At 45.4% G+C, this 25,400-nt stretch overlaps 1 protein-coding gene across 2 annotated transcripts in view; it reads right to left on the reverse strand.

The window, feature by feature from the left end:
* The window catches only part of PLXND1 (plexin D1), a 123,508-nt gene extending 101,125 nt beyond the window's left edge, over window positions 1–22,383 (reverse strand). For both annotated transcript variants that reach the window (XM_073351269.1, XM_073351270.1), the window contains exon 1: window positions 20,700–22,383. In XM_073351269.1, the coding sequence (XP_073207370.1) occupies window positions 20,700–22,025 (1,326 nt within the window). In that variant the 5' untranslated portion in view covers window positions 22,026–22,383. The remainder of the gene's footprint in view (window positions 1–20,699) is intronic.
* Window positions 22,384–25,400: the final 3,017 nt, after the last annotated feature.

Here is a 25,400-nt window from a genome sequence, read left to right on the forward strand (position 1 = left end):
CAAAAACAAAAAACACAAGCCTTCCTCTGTTTACAGCAAACCCAGACCTAGCCACAGAGTTCTTCCCAGGAGAAGTCTATTCATTATGGAGAGCTCTCAGTAAGGATAGCAGTTTGTACACCCAATCAAGTGTTTATCTGCTGGAGTGTTGCAACCAGAACTGTCAAAAATCAGGCTTTTAGGACACCGGATGAAAATGTAATCCTCAGAAGAGGACTCTACTGTTCAGGGTACGTCTACATTACAAGCGCTACGGTGGCACAGCTGTAGCGCTGTAGTGAACACACGTGTGACCTTGATGGAAGGGGGTTTTCTGTTGCTGTAGTAAACTCACCCCCTTGAGCGGCCATAGCTAGGTCAATGGAAAATTCTTCCATCAACCTAGCAGTGACTACCCAGCGGGTTAAGTCATCTTAACTACATCTCCCAGTGGGATGAATTTTTCACCCCCTTAGCAATGTAGCTAGGTCGACCTAAGTTTTACGTGTAGGCTATAGCAACCTAAGCAGCCACTCTGCTTGTTGCACTGCAGCCCAAGGAAGCATTATCAGAAAGCTGGTGTAGTAACTTCTCACCAGTTTTGGTCTGAAAAATCTGGAGACAAGTCACCGTGCCCTCTCAACCATTTGATGCGTTTATGATATTGATTCCAGCTCAGGTTGAAAACCGCTGATAAAAAACTGAATTTCTCCAAGAATCGGGGAACAGAAAATAACCAACCCCCACCCGTTCACAAGAACAACAAATTTCCTCGAAAAGGACTTTAAATGGAATTTGCGCCCAGTTCACACTATTTACTAAGAATATGTCTACACTCTGAGCTGGGGCTGTGATTCCCAGCTCCAGGAGACAGACTGCACTACCTCTCATCAAGCTAGCATGATTAAAATAGCCACAGCAGCACAAGCAGCGGGAGGGGCTAGCTGCCTTGAGAACTCGCCTAGCATCTCGAACAGGTCTGTATTTAGGGCAGCTAGCCCTTTCTGTCGCTGCAGCTTTGCTTTATTTTTAGTGCACTAGTTCAATGAGAGCTCGCACGAGTATGTCTCCTCGAGCTGGGAATTATACCCCAGCTCAAAGTGTAGACAATTCTTGAATTGTAAGCTCCTTGGGCCTGGGACTGTCTTTCTGTGTTTTTGTGTGTATGTTCATACAGCGCCCCGCAGAGTTTGATCCTGGTCTATGATTGGGGTCCATAGGTACTCCCATAATACAAATCATCAATCAATAATAAATAACTGTCCACTGTCAATTCCAGCTGGATCACTTTCTCTCTGTGGGTCACTTCTCAATCATCAAAGTATTTTGTGTGTGTGTGTATGCGGGGGGTGTCTACAAGCCCACCAGTGGGCCATATCCTTGGCTGGTGTAAATCAGCATAGTTCTGTTGATGTCAATGGAGTTATGCCAATTTACACCAACTGATATCTGGTCCAACGTTGCAACTCAGTGTCCAAATAATAAATGAGACCACCTATGAGAAGCTGTTAGGATCATTTTAATAAACATTTGTGTTCATTTCATGCCTTTTGAAACAACTGCTCTCTGCTCAAGTCTATGCAGTTACAGTTCATAGAAACACAAAACAATGCTTCTAGGATGCAAGTTTTAATACTGAAAGAGCTGTAGGGGATAGGTCAGCAGCTCTAGGGAAGCAGGAGGGAATGTAAATGAAACTGCATGAAATCTCAGTTGCTGATTTCTACCCTGGTTAAAACCATTCTGCTAAGTACGGTAGATCCTCCTGCTATAAATCCCCAAGGAAAAAAGACTGTTGCCATTTCTCATTCTTCCCAATAAAGGGAACTGCCCTCGATTTTTACCATCACGTAGTTGTTCCAGATGGAGAACAAGGGGTTAATTCTAGTTAAATATTGATCCAAAAAAATGCCATAACATCCAATTAATGAATGGTCTAAAGCCATATTTGCTAAATTGCTGCAAAGCCGACTGCTGGAAAGTTAGCAGATTGAAAGACAGGTGGTTTAAAACCTAAAAAAAAAAATAAAATACCCACAGTTGGATTCAGAGAGAGATTCTGGGAGTGGTCACTCCACGCTTCATATCCTTAATTGGTTTAGTTTTAAACAGTTTTGTCTCCAGCACTTACATCTTACTGATCTCAGGAATCTTAATGGACTTTTTAGGCCTGATTCTAATCTCATGTACACAGGTTTTACACTAGTGTGTAACTCTACTGTCTTTAGAGGAGTGACTCCTGTTTAATATGGATGACGGTGAAGTCAGAATTGAGCCCATAGCCTCCAGCATTTTGTTTCACAATGGATTATGATGTGGAGTTTTGAACATGTAAATCCAAAGCATCAAATACTGCCACATCTTTTTTAGACTGATGGGCTTTACCTTTTTTGTGCCAGCTGGGCTTGTGCTAGAATGAATGGCCCAGATGCTTGGGAGTGTCCGGCGCACAGCTTGGCTAAGACGTGAGAAGGGGAGCAGAGGTGAAATTAGACTACTTTTTTCTGCCCCACCAGTTCTGGAGGAAGCTGGGGTCTAAACCAATGAACTCATGCTGGCTGGTAATGACCCTGAATGCTGGGGGGGTAGGTAGCATAAAGCCAGCTGTGCTTGCTTTAACCCCCGGGGGGATTTCATTATGGAAAGGGAATCAATCCCTGCTTGGCTGCGTAAGCCAGTGTTTGGGCCATTTCTGCACAACTGGAGCAGTGTAAAGAGGACAGAACAGGACCACGGATCTGGAACAATGACCAGCTTTGCCAGGAACATCACTGGGCCTGTGAGCTTTTTCAGTAAAATTCTAGACTTTTTAATACAGAAAACACCAGTGTCCTCAGCTGGTCACCTCTGTGTCTGTAAAACAAACAGGGTTCCCTCCTCCCATACCACTTAGAATAAAACCTGGACTCAGCAGGATTCCCCACTGAGAAGCAAGAGTGCCACAGTCACTCATTTAAATTGGGAGTTTCCAGACCCAAGTCAGGAGAGCTAATGGCTCACTGAATGGATGTAATTGCTCATGAAAAATCATTAACAGATTTCCTCTGTCAGACCCTGTTGACTCATCATTTTGTTTACAAATGAGCATTCACTGTACCAAAGCCAATGACATCAAGCAGAATAGAAGCATCAGTTGAAAGGGAAGAATAACCACTACAGCAGTTCACCAGCTCTTTCCATTTGCCGTAATGGACTCGTAATCCTGACGCTGAAAACGGACCCTTCAGCTTCCATAGAGCTTCTCAAGCTTAGGATTTCTTTCTTTCTTTCTCCTCTCTTCAGTTTTCTTTTTCTTGAGAACTTCTTCTCCACTGATAAAACCCTTCTCTCCCTCTTTTGACTCACACTCATTTCAGGTCAAACCCTGAAGTTCTTTCTTAAAGGTTCTGATGGGAGCTTGCCCGACTAAAACTGAGGGAGGATTTCAGGATATGGGCCCCATAAGTCGAGCAAACAGAGAGCAAAGCTGAGAGTGAGCAGCAGCAATTAGGTTAGGTATTTTGTAGAGGGATGCAAAACATTCTAGAGTTGAGTAAGTCACCAGCAATCTTTTTTTCCAATAAAAGTATTTTAGTAGTGAATGATAGCTATTTGGACAATAAAAGAGGCAAGATCCCAGAAGGCCTTTTGTGATCAGCTTTGGGATACCCACATCTAGTTGGTAGTTTTGCCATTTATAGACTTTCGGTATTTGCTGACAAAAGAAACAAATCTTTCAGAACTGTTTGTTTGAAGAATAATTAATAAAGTTGCCAAAACTAATAGGCTGTCTTTATTGCTCAGCACTCACAGCAGACCATGAGGGTGCCCCCAAAGTAAGCAGAGAATGCACTGTGTGAAAATGAAATCTTCTAAATTGCCTCACCAGGTGAGGAAAGATGGTCCAGTGGTTAGGCTGGGATTCAGGAGACCTGGGTTCAATTCCCTACTCTGCCACAGACTTCCTTTGTGACTTTGGGCAAGTGACTTAGCCTCTCTGTGCCTCTGTTTACCATCCATAGAATGGGGATAATGGCACTGCCTTACCTCATGGGTGTTGTAACGATAAATACATTAAATATTGGGAGGTGCTCAGACACTATGGTGATGGAGGTCAGATACATACCTTAGATAGATTGCTATGCCTTGAACTAGGGCCAGAATTTAGGGCCAGAACCTGCACTAATGAGCAGAGCTCATCCACTCCCCTCAACCAACAAGATGTCCTGGAGGCAAGATTTCTAAGTAGAGAAAAATCAAGGGCAATCTCTAAATACCTCACATAGCCAAATTCAGACCAGATTAAGCAGCTGCAACTTTGCTGACTTCAATAACAGTTGCATCCACCCTTAGGGTATGTCTACACAGCAAAGAAAAACGCACGGCTGGCCCATGCCAGTGGACTCAGGCTACGGAGCTATTTCACTGCTGTGCAGATTTCTGGGCTCGGAATGGAGCCTGGGCTCTGAGACCCTGCGGGGTGGGAGGATCCCAGAGTATGGGCTTCAACCTGAGCACAGAAGTACACCCAGCAGTGAATCAGCCCCACCACCCCAGCCCTGCAAGCCCGAGTTGGCTGGCACGGGCCAGCTGCAGGTTTTTCTTTGCTATGTAGACATACCTTAAGTGTCTGAATTTGGCGCTCAGACTAACATTGGAAAACCAGAAGAATGCTTGATCACAGGAAGCCAAAATCTTTCAGTGAGTAGGGGCCTCTAGATATTGTCAATTAACTGTTCTAAAACAGGGAATGATTTTATCTCCTACTGTCCAAAATACTGATTTCATCTAGTAGGGAACCCAAAGTTGGGACAGAAAATGTCTGTAAACTCTTAGGTGGCACAGTGGAAAATGGCAGATCCCATCAAGGCTTATTCAAGATGTTATAGTACATGAGCTGAACTGGAAAGTGCAGTGAGACAATGGAAACAAGTGCAGCAATTGTATGAAAATGTCCAATAGCTGGCATAGTAGAGTCAGGGCACAAGAATCACCCAAACTGCAATAGCTTAGATGAATAAAGTACCAAGGTTGCAGAAATCTACCAACCAGGAGGTCTTTCTATTAGAGGTGTTTTGTATTTAAAACATAAAGACATGTGGAGGCCTACTGAAGCCTGAGAAGGGATGAAGAACAAAGCCGTTCCCACCAACAACTTTACATTGTCTTGCATTAGAGAAATAGTCTCCTCCACCGTCTTTTCACACAGGAATTGATTAGAATCCCAACTAACCATCCATCACACAAGTCTCAGACATTTTATAGCTGCCTGTAGAGTTATCTTAGCAGGGAGGCACGCTAACCCAGAAACTTCCACCGGCTCTGGAGGATTTTAGCAAAGCAGCTTCCCTTAAAGTCAAGGAGAGTCATGTGGTTAAAACCCCGCGACAAGCTCTGGCAGTGTAGGTGCCTGAATTTCTGAAGACATTGTTCAAAGCAGGCCTGTGTATGGCGCTAGCCCAGAAGCTCCGTGTTAGCACACGGACACCACCATTTATCTGAATTTCTGTTTCTTTCAAAGAAAGGTCTTTCGTTATTTCCCTTGAAGGAGAAAAACGTGATCCAAAGACTAAACGTAAAGAGAGGTGAATGTTAATTTGAGAGTCTTATGGGACCTGTTCTGCACAGCTCTCTCCCTGCATTACCATGAAACTCATATGCCCCCCTACTCCCCCGCTCAGGCCTGGACTGCAGCTGCAACATTACACGAGTTCCTCCACTCCGAGTACTGTTAAGGTCCAAGGGTGTTGTCAGGGCAGGTGTTTTATGTTGCAAAGGAGCTGGGGGAATGGATGTCATCTATATGTAACGAAGTAGTGAAGTTATTAATGCTGGAACATTTTTTTAAATTCCTGCCCTTTACAGAAACTCTGCATCCTTCATGCTGCTAGGAAGACTGGTCAAGCTTATTATGTTAGTCTTCATCCTGTATTAAATTTAATACTTCTACATTATACAATCAAATCCCTGAAGAATGGGCAAGATGAAGGACTAAAGAGTAACAGGCTCCAAAGGGGCCATCCTAGCCAAAATAGTGTATATTTAAGCAATGAGATCCTGTATGTCCTTTAAAAATCAGCCCTCTTGGAAATGCTGTTCTTCTGCCTGTGTTCTCCTGGGAGCAGAGAATATATCAGTCCAAGAGTGCCTCATTCCAAGGGTATTCACACTACTTTTGAAAGCTATACTAAAATGTCCTTCTTGAAATTGTTTGGAATAAGATGTCTGATCTGTTCAGACTATATTTTGTTAGCTGCTATTTCCTCAGGAGAGTCTCCCTTGCCCCACTCAAGCTGTGTTTCTCATTTATGTTTAGCTTTGGCTTTGGCAACAGATTCAAAATATTCTAACTCCTTCCCAGAGGCAGGAATTGTGCATTGACAATAAATTTGGCTCCTCAATCTTCAGAGGTTATTTTCTTAATACACTACTACTAATACTTAGCACTTCACATCTTTAAAGTGCTTTGGACGCATTTCAGTGCAGGTCTGCTCTGAAAAGTGGCCATTAATAAATAGCACCTTCTTACTTAATAGAGCCGTTCTTTGCACATGCTTAGTCACATCTGCTTAGTCTAGTAACAGAGGCATTTTACTCATCAGCCCTGTAAAACAAAGTTATGGAGAATGAGCAGCATTCTAGTCCTTTTTGTGTATCTTCAATCAAAATTGTTTATCGAATTCCAATAGTTCCCCCTGTGCAAACCAACTGAAGACAACTGTGCTGCACGGGTGTCACTGAGGACATAGTTTGATGTGCAGAACTTTTACTGTTGGTGTTGATGTCCAAGAAGGAAACCACTCAACTTTACTCTCAGATCCCAGGGGAGTTTTCAGGTCTGATAAGGGGAAAAATTCTTTTACTTGCTGAGTCATAGAGTTTAAGGCCAGAAGAGACCACCAGATCGTCTAGCCTGACCTCCTGTATATAGATCACAAACAGCACCCCACACCCACACACTAACCCAACAACCGAAACTGAACCAAAATATTACCGCCAACAAGAGACTAGACTGCTACAGGCAGAGACTAGGCAGGATCAAGGTGTACTAGTGCCCAAGGCCTCCACACCTGAGGCCCCCCACAATGGCAGGGAAATGATTAAGTGTGAAATACCCAGATAATCCTGGCAAGTGAACCAGACTCACATGCTACAGAGGAAGGCAACTCCCATCCCAAGGTCATTGCTAATCTGACCTGGGGGGAAAATTCCTTCCCAACCCAACATATGACAATCAGTTAGACCCTGACTATGTGAGCAAGAACCAGCCAAGCATCTGAGACAGAGACTACTCAGTGCCACCTCAGAGCCCTGGCCCTCCCTCTCCAACATCCCATCTCCAGCCATGGCCATCCCACAACAACAAAAAACAGAATACACCGGGGAAGGGGCACTCTCTTCCTGACCCCTGCAGGTGGCTGGCTGAAACTTTGAAGCATGCGCTTTTAGGAACATAAGACACAAACTGGAAGTGGACCCCAGGGCTGTTGAGCCCTGTCCCATATCATCACAATTTACCCCATCATACAGTTGCGCACACACTTGATATGTAAATCACTGAGACAAGAAACATGAAATCCGATTATGCCTCTTCTATAAAGTCACTTGGTAGAATACAACTGAAAGTGCTCAAAAGGTCAAACCCTGCACTTTAAGGGCCAAACCCTGCTTAACTTACTTTGGGGCAACTCCCGTTGGCTCGGTCCTAACACCTCTATCTTAACACATCCCTAAGGTAGGTGATACTAGCCCCATGTTAAATATTGAGAAAACTCAGACAGAGACATTAAATGGCTTAACTAGGGCCACAATGAATAAGAAAAGCCGCCAGGATTAGAATTTAAGAGTACATGGCTTCCTAGCCTGCCCTCAATCCACTACATTACTCTTCCTTCTTCTCTTACAGAAGGCATCTATACAAGACAAATGACATTCTCCAGACTGTCAGGAGTAACAAGGCTGATTAGCTCTGTAGTTATATAAATCCAAATCAAGGAAAAATCACTTACCTCACTGGATTCAGCAGTTGGAGATCTATTTTACCAAGTCATGATGATGTAAAGTACTTTTCTCTACTTTCCCAGTACATACTTTGCCCTGCCACCTCTAAGTTTTGTGGAAACAGGTGTTTCTAAGAGCATCTGGAAAGATCTAGTAAATATATTAAAATCCACTGGGTATTGTAGTGGTAAGAAACTACAATTAAAATGAAAATAAAATTAGCATCATGAGGTGCATAGGAGGTAATGTTAAATTTCAGATTCTCTCCAAAACTTTAAAACTTAACAGCAATGAGAGTCTTAATAGAGAGCAATTATTTTAGTGCAGATTTTGTTAACATACTGCATAGAGTGACTCGCTGCAGTTCAGAAACTCGAGATGGGAATATATCTAGTAGCAACCATGGCCCAACTTTCCCTTCCTTTCATTTGTTGCAACCCAGTGGGAAGAACTTGATTCAAACCACAGGAAAAAAATAATTAATAAAAAAAATTGTCTACATCAGTTGTTCTCTAAATGGGGATGCTTCTCCCAGTTAGCCAGGATCTAACCGAAAGCTACCTCCCATTTAACCTCTGACACCTGTTTGCAAAAACATTATCCATATCGGGGTGGGCAAACTATGGACCGCATCCGGCCCGTCGGACCTTTAAATCCGGCCCTCAAGCTCCAGCTGAGGAGCAGGGTTGGGAGCTTTCCCCACTCCAGTGATCCAGCCGGGGAGCGCGGTTGGGGGCATGCCTTTCTCCGCTTGTGCGGCAGTCCGCGCGACTTACGGAAGCAGGAGCAGCCAGGGGGCTCCGCACGCTGCCCCCGCTCCAAGTGCCAGCTCTGCAGCTCCCATTGGCCAGGAACTGCAGCCAATGGAAACTGCGGGGGGAAGGGGTGCCTGTGGATGGGGCAGCGCGCAGAGCGGCATGGCCACACCTCCAGAGGAGGAGATGGGCCACTGTTTCCAGGAGCCACTTCAGGTAAGCGCCACCCAGATCCTGAACCCCTGAGCATCCCCTGCACCCCAACCCCCTGCTCCAGCCCTGATTGCCCTCCAAACCCTTTGATCCCGGCCCGGAGCACCATCCTGCACCCCAAACCCCTCATCCCCAGCCGCACCCCATAACCTGCACTCCCAGCCACAGCCTCACTCCCCCCCACCCCATGTACTCTAATCCCCTGCCCCAGATGAGAGCCCCCTCCCACCCTCCGAACCCCTCCATCCCAGCCCGGAGCACCCTGCTGCACCCCAAACTGCTCATCCCCAGCCCCACCCCAGAGTCTGCACCCCCAGCCAGAGCCCTCATCCCTCCCATGTGCCCTAATCCCCTGCCCCAGCCAGCCCTCCATACAATTTCCATACGGAGATGTGGTCCTCCGGCCAAAAAGTTTTCCCACCCCTGATCTATACCAAAATGTTAGCCTTCATAGCTCCTCTTTTTAATAAAGTGCCATCAACGGCCATCAATATTTACCTAAAACTTCTCCTATACAGATTTCTCTGAATAGATATTAGCCAGGATATGCCCTAAAATCAAGAAAGCCTGGTTTTCACGGGCTCATTTCACTACAGCTACCAACCAGATAGCCATCAGAAAGCAATGACTTTTGATCACTATCAGCCCAAAGTGCTTTAGAAGCTGGGAATTGCCATCTGACTGCAGGATAAAATCCAATAACTAAAAGGTTTATATTTCAGAAACAGAAAGGTATTAAAGATCTGAATATTTTAAACAGAGATGGGACATTCCCTTGAATAACAAGAAGGTATGTATTTGGGTGTGTCCAATCCCAGCATTAGGCAGTTTTGTTTCTGGGTTGGAACCAAAACAGGCTTATTCTCCAGTTCCAGTTCCAATTCACATGCCTCTGAAATCTTGTGAGAATAGCTAATCTTGAGCAATTCTGGCCCAAGATGTTGGCAGTTTCGAGTGAACAACTGGACACATATTGCGCGATTTCTATCATTCAAGACCAACTGTCCTGCATTTTGGCCCATGCTGCCATAACAATAGCTGGAGAGATTTTGGTGGCATCTAATTCAAGACTTGCTAGTGCTTAAATCTGAACCTGGATTTGTAGCCTAAATCTGATCTGATCATGCTTCCTTGGACCACCTCTAAAATACAGTACCCTTTCAGCTCATGGAGCTTGATGTGTTTAACAGCGCATGGTCGAAGTTTCTGGAAGTATATTAAGTAGCTATTGGAATAACATGTGTGACTAATAATAAATCACACGCACCCTATAATCCCCTTCACTGTGTAATGCAATGCTGGGAAAAGAGGCCTGGATATAGAAAAGATGTATGAACGCACAGACTATTCCCCATTTGCTCGATAACTGTGTCCTTGTTCCCCAGAGAAGCTCTGTATGCCAAAAGCACCCCACTGAAAAACAAGGAGGCAGAGACCCAGGGGAGGACTCAGGGAATGTCTGTTTCGTAGAGAATGTTCCCCCCTCTATGTGACCGAATATCATGTAAGAGTAAGGTTAACAGCCCCTCCATGCTCTGTAACCTTGATAAGACGGGCCAAAGAGCACAGCCACGGCACAGGGCCCAGTGATAACACTGCCACTAATACCATTGCTCAGAGTGGGGCTAAGAGGAGCACGGAGGGAGAGGCCGCCCTGTGCAGCTCACCAGGTATCACTGGGGTTTGGCCCAGGTTTTCATGGGTATCCCTGTTTTCCATCTTTATCCATTGCCATAGCCCCAGTCCCTGTTGCACTGCTGAAAACTCCATGATCCAGAGTGGGTTATTCTCAAACACCAGGTCTGCAGCAGCCTTGGGGAGGGTGTTGTTTAAAACAAAAAACAAACCACATGTGAGGGGAGCTTAGGTGCCATGATAGACATCCTGGGGCAGCCTCATGCCTCGTGAACCTCCATTAAGTTCAGTGGAGATCCAGCAGGTGTGAATTTGCCTCACACCATCTGTAAAGCTTAGGGGACTATGTCTGTGTTTAATTACTCTATTTCCCCTTCTCCTGAAAAATAGTACATTATAAAATTGGTGGGGGCAGGAAAGGAAGCTGGAAATGGCAGCTTCATTTCTGTTCAAACCACTCACGACTGTCATCGAACTTCTGGCCATTGCTGACCCACTGTGTTTCAAGAAAAGGTGGCCTGATTATTCACAGCTCCTACAGTGCTCTGTGCCTCTGGGCTCCATTGTAGACAGAGATTTGCGTGAGAAATGATGGCATATTCCCCCAACTGAGCAATATTATGGACAGAACAAGAGTAATGAGGCACGATTATCAGGAACAGCGCTATCAGCCTTTCTGATTGGCTTGTCACATCTAAAACAGCCTCATCTAGATTCAGCCTCAGATCAGCCTCTTCTAAAGCAGGCGCTCCAGAGATTCTGCTCAACCTCACCCTGTCAGAATGGGGGCTGCCAGCAGAACTGTTATACAGCTGCTGGATATTAATACTGTTCTTTCTGCTGAAAAACATCAATAAATTCTAGGGCCTCCCTTAGTGAGGGATCATTTCAGCCAGTCTGCTGCCTCCTCCACTTGCTCTAAGCTGTTACTTCCAAACTTGTAATGAAAACAGGGAGCTGCAATTGTTACTCTACCAACCTAGAAATGGGAAGGGGGGGACGGGACAACAAAGCAGACAACACTTGCAAATTAGCAACTCTACTGCTAACTTCATGGCTAACTTCCCCTCCTGCCACTTTGCTCATGCATCCTGGACTATTTATAGTGCGATTGTTATACGGGTGTTGTCTAGTGGTAGAATAAATGACTGAGCGGTGAGGATCCTTGGGTTCTATTCCTGACTCTGCCACTCACTTGCTTTGTGGCAATGGGCAGATCACTTTGCCTTTCAGAGCCTCAAATTCCCCACCTGTAAAATGAGGGTATTAATTCTTACCCACCTCAGGTGGGTGCTGAGAGACTTAATTTGTGAATGTTTGTTAATTGCACCTTGATTTATGGGTGGACAGAGCTACAGAAAACGCAACATGTTAATTACTGGTCTTCTGCTCCCTTCTACAAAAAGAAAAGGAGTACTTGTGGCACCTTAGAGACTAACCAATTTATTTGAGCATGAGTTTTCGTGAGCTACAGCTCACTTCTGTAGCTCACAAAAGCTCATGCTCAAATAAATTGGTTAGTCTCTAAGGTGCCACAAGTACTCCTTTTCTTTTTGCGAATACAGACTAACACGGCTGTTACTCTGAAACTTCTACAAAAAACATTTCAAAGACCCACAGGGAATAAAGTATACAGGCATTAGCCATGTGCTCTTTTCTGCTTAGCATTTTCTTTTCTCATTGTCAAGAACTTTTACTATTGTTTGATACTATCCTTAATGCAGTAACGGCATGCACAAATGACATGTCAGACTGCTCATTTGTGCACACAATTAGTGCATCTGTGCATGCAACTGCAATAGCTGTGAGCAAATTATCCATGTGTGCCATTCTAAAGGTCTGAATCATTACTTACAGCCACATGCTATCAATAATATTGACTATACTATTAGCTGTGAGCATGTAGCTGTAGGTAAGTGTGACGGGTCTCAGGTATTTTTAATTTACTGTTTTCATGTCTCTCTAGCGCTTGCTTGTTCAATGTTTGCATTAAATTACCTTAGCCAAGGCCTTATGCTTTAATGTCTCTGATAATCCTTTCCAACAAGCTATTGGGCCAGAACAGCATAGGTATTTAGGCACCCAAAGACCTGGATTGATGCCTAGTAGGATTTTAAAAAGTCCCTAAGAGAGCTGGAAGTGGATTAACCTAATCCACAAAAAGGCACTCTTAATGCAGAATAAGAGTGTCCACGTGGGGAGTTAGTGTGGAATAGCTTTAAATTTAAACCCTAACTATTTTGTGCTAACTACGCTGTAAATCCACCAGGTTGACAAGCTCTTAATCAGGCAAAATTTCTGGTTTTGGTGTGAAGCCAGGTGAACCTCACTGACTTGGGCTGAATTTCCCATTGCAATCTGGGGTTCATTTGGACTTGAAACTCAAAGCAGGTGTGGGTACAAAAGGAGTTCTCGGGTGGTTTGAGACCAGCTGGTAAGAACCCAAGCAACATGAATCCCTTTTAGATAAGATCAGTGAGTTTCACATAGCTTTTTTACAGGTTTTTCATCTTTGCATATATCTTGAAATTGCTTAGATGTGTTTCACTCCAACTTCCCATTGTTACCTACTGTTTAGTAGAGATGGGCCCAGGACACTGCGTTCAGATCCGGATTCAAGTCTGAACTTCTCCAAAGAACAATGCAGGTTGGAGCCAGGGCTTTGATCTGGACAGTCAAGTCCTGATCCTACAATCAGATCTACACAGGCACAGAGCTCCACCCACACATATCTGAGATTGGGGGCATAAAGAGTGAACTCTTCAGGCCAGGGACACAGACTTTTATTTTCTCTCTAAAACAATATAATCACAGTAAGAAAAAAAAAGATTAATGTGATATAATGACATACTGTAGCTTTGGAACACCACAGTATTTTGCAGCTTCAGATAGTGCGAGCAACCCCCAAAAGCATCAGATGATATAAAACTAAAATGTATTACAGGAACTTTTGCTTTATTTTTAATGTATAAATTAAGTGTAAATCTGCAGTTTCCTTTTTGTGGCTAGTCCTCTGGATTTGTTTGAATAGATGTATGGTTAGAGGAGATTTATTTTCATGTTTGGAGTTTCAGAATTAGTATAAACTAGTACTTCAAAGTGACAAACCTCCTTTAAAACCCAGTCCTATTGAGACACTACAGTATGTCTGGACAGTAAGTAGATGCTTTGTCATACTCCCATGTGGATACAAGTTTTAGTTTGGGAACATTTCTTACTGGTTTTAGACAACATTTTCAAACCCAAATATACACATACTGAAATGGTTTATATAATTCACCCAAGCAGTACATTTTATTTAACAACTCATTATCATAAAACTCATTGATGGCTATCTGATCATTAAACCACAAAATATACTGTTCAGTTAACATACAGAGTCTGACAAAGCCACAAGAGCCAGAAAATTCAGAGTTAATGCTGAAACTCCATCATTATCACATGCCACTATGCCTAAGTATTTCAGCATGTAAAATACAGTAAATCAGAAATCCCTGGAGGTCCCCACAACAGAATTGGGTTTAGATTGGTGTTTCAACCCCACTTCCTCAGTTCTGTATGTGCATTAGACATTAAATTGTATTTTAACAGTTATTTCTCCTCATAGTTTAGGGACAGATCCTCAGTGATGACTGCAGCATGCAGAATGGGTGCACAAAGATGGCGTAACGTTCACATTTGCACTCCCCTGATCCTGCTGCTGCTGTGAGGAGGACTGAATTAGAGCAGCCTGGAGGCTGCTCTATTTCCTGTTGCTGCAAACAGCCCCCAGGGCCTTGAACAGTGACATTACAACAATTTTTACAGTGGGGGTGCTGAGAACTATTGAACCAAACTGTCAACCCTGTATATGATGGAAACCAATTCAAGCCGGGGGTGCTGCCAGACCTCCCAGTATCCCAACTTCCAGCCCCTTGGGCTTGAAACACAACCAGGAATGAATGTGGGACACAGGTATCTCAGCCATACCTCCTTCCCCCTGCTATGACAACATCACAGATAGAGAGTGACATAAGAGCCCATACATTGGCTGTACACTTTTGGATGATTCCCTTATACTAGGGTAATCCTCAGCAGGCCAATTAAACCAGCTTTATGGCCAACTTGCCCCTTGTGTAGTGTAAAGTGGCTACACCATAACAGAATATCATGCCCTTAATATCCTTTTTTGGGGTTGATCATCTAAGGTGCAGAGCATCTCCTGGGAATTACTGAGTGCCCTCAACTCAAGCCCATGTGAAATTACAGTACTCAGCACATTGGAGGATTGGGCCCTTAACTAATTAAGTTTCAAAAAGGAAATTAAAAGGCATACCAGGGACATGGCGTGAGGTTTAAGGGTCCTTCAAATTTAATAGTCCAGAATCTGACCTGTTACAATAGTGTAAATATGGAGTAAATCCACTGGGGTTTCTCAGGTTTAAGAAAGACCTTAAGAAAGCAGACCTGAGATTGGAATCTGGTCCCATATAGCAATGGCCCCATTTACACTTAACCGTGTTTCCTAAGCTCTGACAGCACCCCACTGTGGAAGGTACCCACTAAAGAGAGCACATATATTCATCATCATCTTTGGAGACATGGATTCAAATCCTGTTGAGGTTACATGTGATGAAAATACATTGGTGGTCCCATTCTAGCACTTCACAGGGGATAGTTATTGTCCCTATCACAAAAACACAAGTTGTTATAGATAGGCAATCTCTGCTCAGGAGAGCCAAACCTGGAACTTCCCTACTAGCCTTCTGGGGGGAAGTTCCAGGTTTGGCTCTCTCTCTCTTTGTTTCAAAATCCCTCCTTAAAACACATGCCTTCCACTAAACCTACCAGTCTTAACCCACCTCTTTCATAAGTGCTTTAACAGAATCTTTCATTAACAAAACACATAATAGCAACACTCTGTTAATCTTCCTCTGCTTATCTAGAGAATCTGCATGGGCATTTTGTCTGGCCTTTTAGACCCCAATTCAGCAGAGCACTTAAGCCTGTGCTTAATAAGTCAATGGAACTATTCAGGGGCTTAAAGATAAGCACTGTGCTGAATAAAGACCTCAACCCATTGTACAGCATTGAGCACACTGTCAGAACATAAATAATATATTAACAACATAAGCAATACCTACCCACACTAGACCTGTCTAGTTTTCTCTCTGGGCAATACATCTGTCCCCCAAACGTATATTATTTATTCATTATTATTTCTACAGCACTATAGGTGTGCATGGTGCTTTACAGACAAGCACAGTCCCTTCACCAAAAGAACATACAGACTAAAGGCCTGATCATGCAATCCACTACTCACAAAAGCAGTCTTTACCTCCATGAGTCCCACTGACTTCAAAAGGATTAGTCATATGAGTAAGGGTTGCAGGATGGGTCCCTTGATTTCTTTCCAAACAACAGCCCCCATAACACTACTCATTACATTTTCTGTAATATAAATTCTCTTTAGCCTAACCTGTGTTTGGAATGAATCAACTAGTCATTTCATATTTTTTCAAACTCATTTAAAAAAAAAAACACCCTAATCTACAAAAGCACTTTTTTAAAAAAAATACTTTAACTCATTTGAGTTATATGGGGAGGAGGGGAAACCAACACAACCTGGGAACCCACTAACTGCTGAAAAGTGGAGCTTATAATAGAAACATGGATAGACCCTTAGCTAAAACACCATGCCAGCTGCTGTGTAATATATTTTCCTGCTGTGTTCCCAGGGCTGGGACGCAAAATGTATCAGAATATTTCATTGTCTCGAAGGTGGAAATTGATGTTAGATTTTTTTTCAGTGCAAAGAAACATTATATTACAATCCTCATCTTGATATAGTTGCTCTGGGAGTTGGAAATAAAAGCAGCTTGTTAACTTGTTGACAATCCTAATGATTAAGAAAAAGGGGGGTAAATTTAAAAGCTCTTCTTCCAACTAAATGGCAGGTAAGAGGGTTTCCAGCAGACTAGGTCAACATTTCTAGAGATTCACACTTCAAGTGAATGGGAAATGAACAAATATTAAGCAGGAACAAATGTTAATAGTATGTTGCATTTATGTATTGCTGAACCTTCCATGCAAGGAACACAAAGCACCTTCACAACCATAATCCTTAACACTCAGTGAGGTGAGCTCAGTAACTACAGTAAGATCATTTTATAGATCAGTTTACTGAGGCACAGGGAAGCGACTTGCTCAAGGATATACAGAGAGTCAGAGTCAGGATTAGAAGTCTGTTCTCCTGACTCCCAGCCCTATGCTATAATCACTAACCTACACTGCTCCCCTTGTGTAAATATACATTTTCTAAGAGCTTGATCCTGTAAGGTGCTGGGTGCATTCAACTCCCAATGACTTCAACAGAAGCTGAGGGGGCTCAGAACCTTGTGGCACCAACCCCTCAATGCCACGTACATCATTGTTTAACCACACTTCTAATGACACACTCATTCTTAATATGCTTTCATTATATAAGTGACAATCTTCCTAGTCATCGCTATGTATAGATATGATCCTGAGTACAGCATTTATTTCTGCAATCATTGAATCAATACAAAAATTAATTACTCCCCCCCCAAAAAAGGATCGATCTTGTCAGTCGCTAGAGAGAAGTCACTGGCTTTACATTTTTCAGAGTAGCAGCCATGTTAGTCTGTATTCGCAAAAAGAAAAGGAGTCCTTGTGGCACCTTAGAGACTAACCAATTTATTTGAGCATAAGCTTTCGTGAGATGCATCTGATGAAGTTAGCTGTAGCTCACGAAAGCTTATGCTCAAATAAATTGGTTAGTCTCTAAAGTGCCACAAGTACTCCTTTTCTTTTTGCTTTACACTATAAACCCGAGTTTTCACCCTTGCTCTGACACTGACTCCATCCGCAGACTAGGGCAAGTCTCATAATCTCTGCTTCAGTTCCCACATGCTATGAATAGCAATAAATATACTTACACAATTGCCTCACAGAGCACCAAAAGGAGGCATCAATATCTATAAAGTGCTTTACAGAGGAAAAAGACTAGATATTTTAAGTGCTGATAAATGATGGCTTATTCGTTATTGTTAATTGTTGCCCTCAAGTGACTCTAAATTAGAAAAACCTGTACTATTCTTACAGGCTGGTATTTTCGAAGGAGGCTGAGGAAGTTTAGGTGCCTTGTTGCCATTGAGTTTCCATGGAAGTTGGGCACCTAACTCCGTAGTGCCTTTAGAGAATCTCAGCCACAGTGCCTAATCCTGCAGTCATTACACAGGGCATGCCCCTGCAAAGTGCTGAGGCCCTCCATGTAAGGAATGCTGAGCACCCAGCACAGCAGCTGAAATCATCGAAAGTAGAGGTGTGTTCAGCAACTCTGAAAGTCAGGCCCTCAACTCCCACTGACTTCACTGGGAGCCAAGACTGCCTCAGGCCTGGACCCACATCATGCCCACGTCTTTTTGTGGCATTAACTTAAAAGCCAAAATGGTTACCAGATTTCTGATGTCTGGCAGCTTGTACTTTGCCACAGAGGAAAACAATTCAACTTCCCTAAAGCTGGTCTGTGAACTACTGCATTAAGGCTACCTATTTTAACATAGCATGGGGCTGCTGTTGCCAAAGACACCGGTTACACAGGAAACCTTTCTATCATTGCCACTGTAAAGCACGGAAACCCAAAACAAGTGCTCTGTCTTGCCTGTGAAATCAAACAGACTTTTTTATAATCTCTGATGGAGCCAAGTTGTGCCTCTTTCCCAGAGGAAGAAAAAAAGATATAGTGTTAAAGAAGCTCCATTGTTAAATAGTTTGTGACTTTTACTAAAGGGGAATATAGGCATCTTTATCTGGCATTAAAAGTTATATTTCATGAATGTTGTAGCCATGTTGGTCCCAGGATATGAGAGAGACTCAACAGGTGAGGTAATATCTTTTAATGGACCAACTTTTGTTGATGGGAGACACACACTTTCGAGCTTCACGGAGCTCATCTTCAGAACTGGAAAAGGTAAAAAGCTAACTACAAGGTGGGACAGATTGTTAAGCATATGGGGTAAACACATGTTGCAAGAAACCACATAAAATAAAGTGGGCAGAGGTGTTAATTTCCAACCCTGAAGAAGAGCTTTGTGAAGCTCAAAAGCTTGTCTCTTCCACCATCAAAGCTGGTCCAATAAAATATATTACCCACCCATCTTGTCTCTATTAACATTTATGCCCACTTGGTAACAAATTGTGACAATGGCAAACTTGCAGCCCAAATGCAATGAAACAATGCAGCCTGTGTCCCCTCACCATGCACTGTATACATCCTGCACTGGCCTGCTGCAGGAATACACAGAGGGACGTGGGAAGAGAACAGCTACAACCGAACACACATTCTTATAGCTGCCCTCCCTCCGTGTCTGTACAGAGAGCAACAACCAAAAAGAAAGAGAAAAATAAAGTCTGTGAGTCACTACTGGTTCACTGGGAACGTGGGAATAAAGACGCTCCTTGATAAAAGAGGGGGCGGTTACATGTGTGCGAAAACCACTGCATGTTTGGCTTCATAGTAAACCAAGCAGGAATCCAATTGACTTTCACAATGGACCTAAATTTATACATGGGTAAATGAATGTAAATCGTTGTGAAAAAAAGGAGCTCACTGTACTCAGCATGTTTCCCCCAACCTCCTAAATACTGTCTAGTATAAGTAAACCAGAATCATTCATCAGAGGAGGCTATGAGATGGATTTGAGTAGAGATGGTCCTGGGAGTGCAGAATCCACATACAAATTCTGACACCCACGTCAGTCCCGGGCAGAAGTTTGGCTTCATTCAACTGCAAACCTCGGAGAGAGGTCTGGGTTTGGCTGCTGACACCCTCTCCCCACCCACCACACAAATCCAAAGTCTGACGGGGTTTCAGGTGCTGGGGTTTGGGACAGGCCACTAAAGAAACAGAGCCTGATCTGCACCACTGAAGTCTGTGGAGCTTTGCAACTGATTTTGATGGGGTGCAGTGTGCACGCTCATGCCCATAGAGACTAGTTACAACATTCAGATCTGGCTCTTGGCTCTGGGGTGGTGGTGGTTGGAATCAAAGTCCAGTGGTTCTCAGATCCAAGCTTCTGACCAAATCCCATCTCTAATTTGCATTTATGCCAAGGATGCTTCTGTCAGATACACAGTGGTGTGAAAGCCATATCACGTGAGATGTTTAAAACTGGACTAGACAAAGCACTGGAGAACAGATTGACAGGAACAATCCTGAGGGAGAAACTAATAAATCTTTTCCACCTCTAACTTCCATGACCCTGAGATTCTTAACCCCTCCAGACTTCAGCCAAATGGACGGTTATCGCTTACCCAGCTAGTCATGAAGTTTCAACGTTATTATTAATCTAAGCCTGAGACCCAATCCTAAAATCCTTACATTGACTTTAATAGAGTTTTGCCTGAGTAAGAACTTCAAGAATGGGACCTTGGAGAGTCCAGCCCCAGCCAAGCACTCCAGTCCATGTAGTGCTTGATACCAGTAGGGGCTCACCACACAGTCTGTCTGGGGTGTGCTGAGCCCTGTCCTGCAGAGCTCTAGGTTGCCTTGCAGTCTCTCACCTACTAAACAGCTAGGTTTCTCCCAGCAGGTGGTTTCCCTAATGTAAAACCTACTTCTTTGGTTCCACCAAAGTGCAGCGTCACACGGATTACCTGACATTTCTCCCCCAACAGGTGGTTACTGTGCCCTCCACTTCAAAAGCTGCTCCCCTGAGCTGCACTTTTTCAGGGTTAGGGGTTCTCCCCAGTGCAGGGAAAGTTCCCCAACTCCTCCCTCTGGTCCTCCATAGGGGCAAACCTGCTCCCTGCACAGCAGCACTGCGAGGGGACCTTCCAGTTTCTCTCACTCCAGAAGGTTGTGTCCCTCAGTCCTAGAAAACTGAGCTGCAGCATTATCTGGGGCGCCTTGGGAACTTTTCTCGGTGATTCCCCGAATGCTGGAACTCTGCTCTCCCCGGACTCCCCCATTACCCGGGCCCCCTCTATTCCCACCCCTGCGCAGGGGGGGTTCCCCACTGACGAGAGGCAACGTTACCGGGCTGCCTCCGTCCTACCGGAGGGATCCCCACTCCTGAGCCGAGAACTGGGGGGGGTGGGGAGGGGCCGACCCCGGGCCCGCCTCCCTTCCCCTACCTGGATGTTCCTCTTCTCGCAGGCCGGCCCGGTGCCCTGCACCACGCTGTCCAGCACGGTCACCAGCCCGGAGTCCGGCTCCACGAAGCACGAGTTCCTGGCCCGCCGGATGCCCCGCTCGATGTCGGCGAAGCGGAAGGCGCAGAGCGCCGAGTGCTGGCGGGCCCCCGGCGGGGCGGCTCTCTCGAAGACCCCGAAGAGCAGCTCCTGGGGCGGCGGCGGCGCCGCCGGGGGTCCCAGCCGCAGGGGGGCGGCGGCCGGGAAGACGGAGACCAGGCGGGTGAAGCCGTCGCCGCCCCCGGCCCCGCACTGCAGCCCCACCTGGATGTAGGACTCGGTCAGCTTCTTGGTCTCGCCCGCGCTGGCGTTGGCGCTGCGGCCGGGCTCGGCCAGGCAGATGCGGGCCAGCAGGCTGTGCGAGCGGCTCTCCTTGTCGCCGGCGTTGGCCTCGCTGTTGAGGGCCAGGTAGGCGTAGGCGGCGGCGGCGGGGCCCCGCGGCGGCGGGGCGGGGTGCAGGAAGGCCCGGACGAAGCTGAGCTTGTGGCGGGCCTTGGCCCCCTGCTTGATCTTGAAGATGTTGTCGTCGGAGGGGTTGAGGTCGAAGGTGAAGAGCTTGGCCAGGTCGCCGCGGGCGTTGAGGGCGCGGATGGCGATCTCGGGCGTGTTCTCGAAGCGGTGGTCCTCCAGGCTCTGGTTGCGCGGGAAGAAGGGGCTGCCGAAGCCCGTGTAGGTCGCCCCCACCAGCAGCCGCGTGTCCGGCCTCCCCCCGCCCGCCGGCCCGGCGGGCCGCAGCACCAGCCCCACGGTGGAGGCGTTGGGGTGGTTGGCCGCGATGTTGAGCATGCTGGGGAAGACGGTCACCGGGTCGCCGCCGCCGCCGGCACTGCCCGGCGGGAAGCTCACGGCCACGGCGGAGATGTTGGCCATGCTGCGCAGCTGGCAGAAGCCCTGGTAGATGGAGCCGCACACCACCACGATGCCCTGCTCCGGGTCCGGCTGCAGGATCTTGTTGTAGTTGTTGGTCAGCACCTTGGGGTGCTCGCAGGAGGCCTGGGGCAGCTGGGGCGCGTGGCACAGGGGGTTGTCCGGCACCGGGCCCACCTGCTCCTCCACCTCCAGCGTCAGGTTGGGGCCGGAGAGCTGGTAGAGCCGGTTGACAGCCGCCAGGTAGATCTTGCTGCCCAGCCCATCCAGGGCGAAGTTGTTGGTCAAGGTGGGCGAGAGGAACTTGTGCTGCACCTCCAGGCCGGCGCTGGGGCTGCCGAGCAGGGCGAGCAGCAGCAGGAGGGGGGCCAGCCCCTTAGCGCCTCGCTCCCGGGGAGCCATCCTGCCGCCTGGGCTGCTGCTCTGCAGAGTGCATGAGGCTCCACGGGAAAGGGGGCTTTGCAAAGCCAGGGGAGGAAAACCTGCTTCCTGCGAAGCCAACACGCCTCAGCACTGAGTGACGCCAGGAGGGAAGTCCTGAGCTTTCGTTGCAATCCGCAGCCCTTGCCTGGTTACTGGACCTTCCTCTCTCTCTCTCTCTCTCCTCGCCGGCCCGGAGCTCGGCTGGGGTTAAGCTGGTCCCGATCTCGTCTCTGCAAAGGCTGCACCCTCTCTTCTCTCTCAGACAGCTCCGCGCTGCCTGTGAAGCGATCCGCTGCTCTCAGACTTCTCTTCTCCCCTCTCTCCTTTCTGCATTACTCATGGGCTTTTTTTTTTTTTTTTTTTAAATTTGGGGTTTGTCATGTGAATGTGATTAAGTTAAAGATATTTTCCAAAAGCTGGAAGGCAAGCGTTGCACCAGCCAACCACACAAAGAGGCAGCCCTTGTTCCTTGATAGCAGCTCCTCTTCTAACAAATAACTCTTGTGTTTGTGTTTTTTTCATGTTTCTAATCAGAATATGGGACTGGGACTGAAGGAGAGAGGCGAGATAAGAACTTTTCTCCTCGGGACATAAAGCAAGACTGCAACCAAAAGTAAAAATAGCCCTAACCAAACAACATTAATTGCAGCCAACCCCCTCCCATCCAGAGCTCTCCCCCCCCCCCCAACAGTCAGATTAGGTTAACTCTCACTGCTCTTGAAGTATTGCACTCCCCATAAAGAGACTTGTACAAGAAAGGATAACAAAGAAGAGGAGGTCAGACTGTCTGGGGTTTGGGGGTCAGGAATAAATTAAGTGGACAAATATTCCAAGTATGTGGAGGGGGGGAATCTCTCCCAATCCCACTGTATTTCAGTCACTGGTACCATGCACTCCTTGTTTTAATGCCCTCTATTCCAATGGAGATGTGTTTGCATTTGGGTGCTCCTTTTTAAATGTGTTCAAGAAAGGCTGACATCCCCAGAGCCTGAAATCTTCTGTTTATTCCCAGAGCAGATATAGCACAGGGTCCCCTGACACTGCTCTGATAATGTTCCTGATAATAATCCTATCCAAGAGGACCTAGGAATGAGAGCTCAGCAAGGATCAGATTGGGGTGGTACTCTTCCACCTTCGCTCACAAAATAAGCTCTGCTCCGATGAGTTAGTGCTCCCAGTAGATTGTGCAGGTGTTCAAATTATGATTGTACATGTTCTTTGAGCTCCATTAGGCACCTTGTGCTTGGTCTATTTAGGTTGGGCACCATAGTGAGACATCACTCAGTAAATTGTGCAGGTCAGTGATCCTCCCTCTCCTTTCAGAGGGCTTTTCTTACCCAGAAAAGTTATACCACTATTAGCTAGGGAGTGAAGTTAAACCAATATAGTGAAGCTGACATAACACCCATGTGGACACATATTCCAGTGTACAAGTGCCTTTTTAAAATGCTTGGGGACAGGTTTAAGAGAAATTTTAAAAAAGCAGCTCTGATACTGGACTAAGGGTCTACAGGGTTTATATCAGTATAACTGTATTGATTTAACTATATACTTACACCACTATAACTGGTAAAACTTTGCCATGTAGACAAGCTCTTACATGTGGCATGAAATAGTTAACAATTTTGACACAAATCATCATCACCAGGCATCTGAGTTAACCCCTCACTGGGATGAAGGGTTCATACCTTATAGAACAAGTGTTGCAGGCTTTCTGCAGATTCAGGTAGAGGTCTCTGCATCAGTTACTCTGAGTGCACATTTGTGAAGTTTACTGTGCACCCATACCAGCTAGAGACAGATTGACTTATTTTTTAAATTAAAACAGATTCTTGAGAAACAGATATTTGTAAGCCATATTGGCTGAATCTATGACCTGGCATTCAGTCTCTCTGCCACTTCATTTGTTGGCCTTTCTGTTGATATTGCCCATACAGAGAGGGTTTGTATGTGTGATGTGAGCACCTGTCCTCTGGGAAATAAACTGAGACCCACACCAAACTCATTTCACATAACCACTATTTGCGAGCTATGAGCTAATTGTTTTCTCCCTCAGGAAAACTGACAGGAGGACAATAATGGGGAGGAAAACTCAGCAAGATTTCTCCCTAATTGTTCCATCAGGGAAAGGAGGATAAGATTGTCCTGGGTCTGGGTTGTCTTCCCAGTCTGTTCTCTTGAGTTGGTAGGGAAATGAGGTAGTGCCAAGCCCTGCTCCTTGTCTGCCCAATTCCCATTGTGGATCCACAGACTTGCCGACCACCCTCTCTGGGGCCAGAGGAAGGGCTGCAGTGTCACTTGCTTTTATAATGTCACAATAATTGCTGTATTTCTTAAAGCCTCAGGTCCTGGAGTCCTGTGAATGTGTGAAAATCTTAACTTTTACTAAAAAAGAAAGTTTCTAACCCTCATGGTTCTGAAGGAAAGCTTGAAAATGTGACCTGAGCACAACCTAAGAAAACCAAAGGGTAAATAAAAGGAAACTCGTATGTATTATAGTGGAGCCTCCTTCCACTTGGGAAGGGTGTGAGCTGTGCATGGAGTGGCCTTCCCATGCATAGATCACGTGGTGGCAGTTAGGTCTGCTGTTTGGTCACTAGTCTCCTGGCAAGCTCCTGCTGATAGGCTCGGTGTCCCACTTTCAATGCCCTGAGTCATCCCTGAGTCTGGGCTGTTCTCATGTTACTTGAGCTATTTTCACTTATACACGACATATCATTGAAGCTGATGGGGATTCTGGATGACTCGTATTCTGGATAGAAACATCCTCTGTTGTTGTCTACTCTAATTTCTACACCTGCCAGTTCCCTTCACCCCTTTCATGTCCCTTTCTCCCATTTCAGAGCACTAATTAATACATAACTGCAATGGCCATGCCATGTCCACTGAAGATGTGCATAGAATTAAATACAATGCTTTCTCATTAACTCATTGTCCTTGCTAAATCATAACTATCCATTAGGGATATCAGTTCTTTTTAAAATATGGGATTCCAAGATTGTTTTGGGTTTTTTATTTTCAATTTTTAAATACTATTGTGACTTTAACTGCCCAGAAATAAACTCATGTTTTAAATATAACACCACATTGTATTTAGCACCATCCATTCTAGGACATCAAGGACTTTATAAATGCTGGTAAATTAAGCCTTAAGTGTGAGCCAGGTAAATATCATTATCCCTATTTTACAGAAGGAGAATAGGAAGCATAGAGGTCTACATTTTCAAAAGTGACAAGTTACTTAAATGCCTCCATTTTTGGGAGTCTAGCCCCATAAATCAATCTATTTTAGGGTTTTATAGCACCACTCATCACCACAGTATCTGGTCTCCTTTCAAGTGAGATCACCCTTTT

Source organism: Lepidochelys kempii, chromosome 7 (assembly GCF_965140265.1).
Source record: "Lepidochelys kempii isolate rLepKem1 chromosome 7, rLepKem1.hap2, whole genome shotgun sequence".
In the NCBI taxonomy this organism is placed as follows: domain Eukaryota; kingdom Metazoa; phylum Chordata; order Testudines; family Cheloniidae; genus Lepidochelys; species Lepidochelys kempii.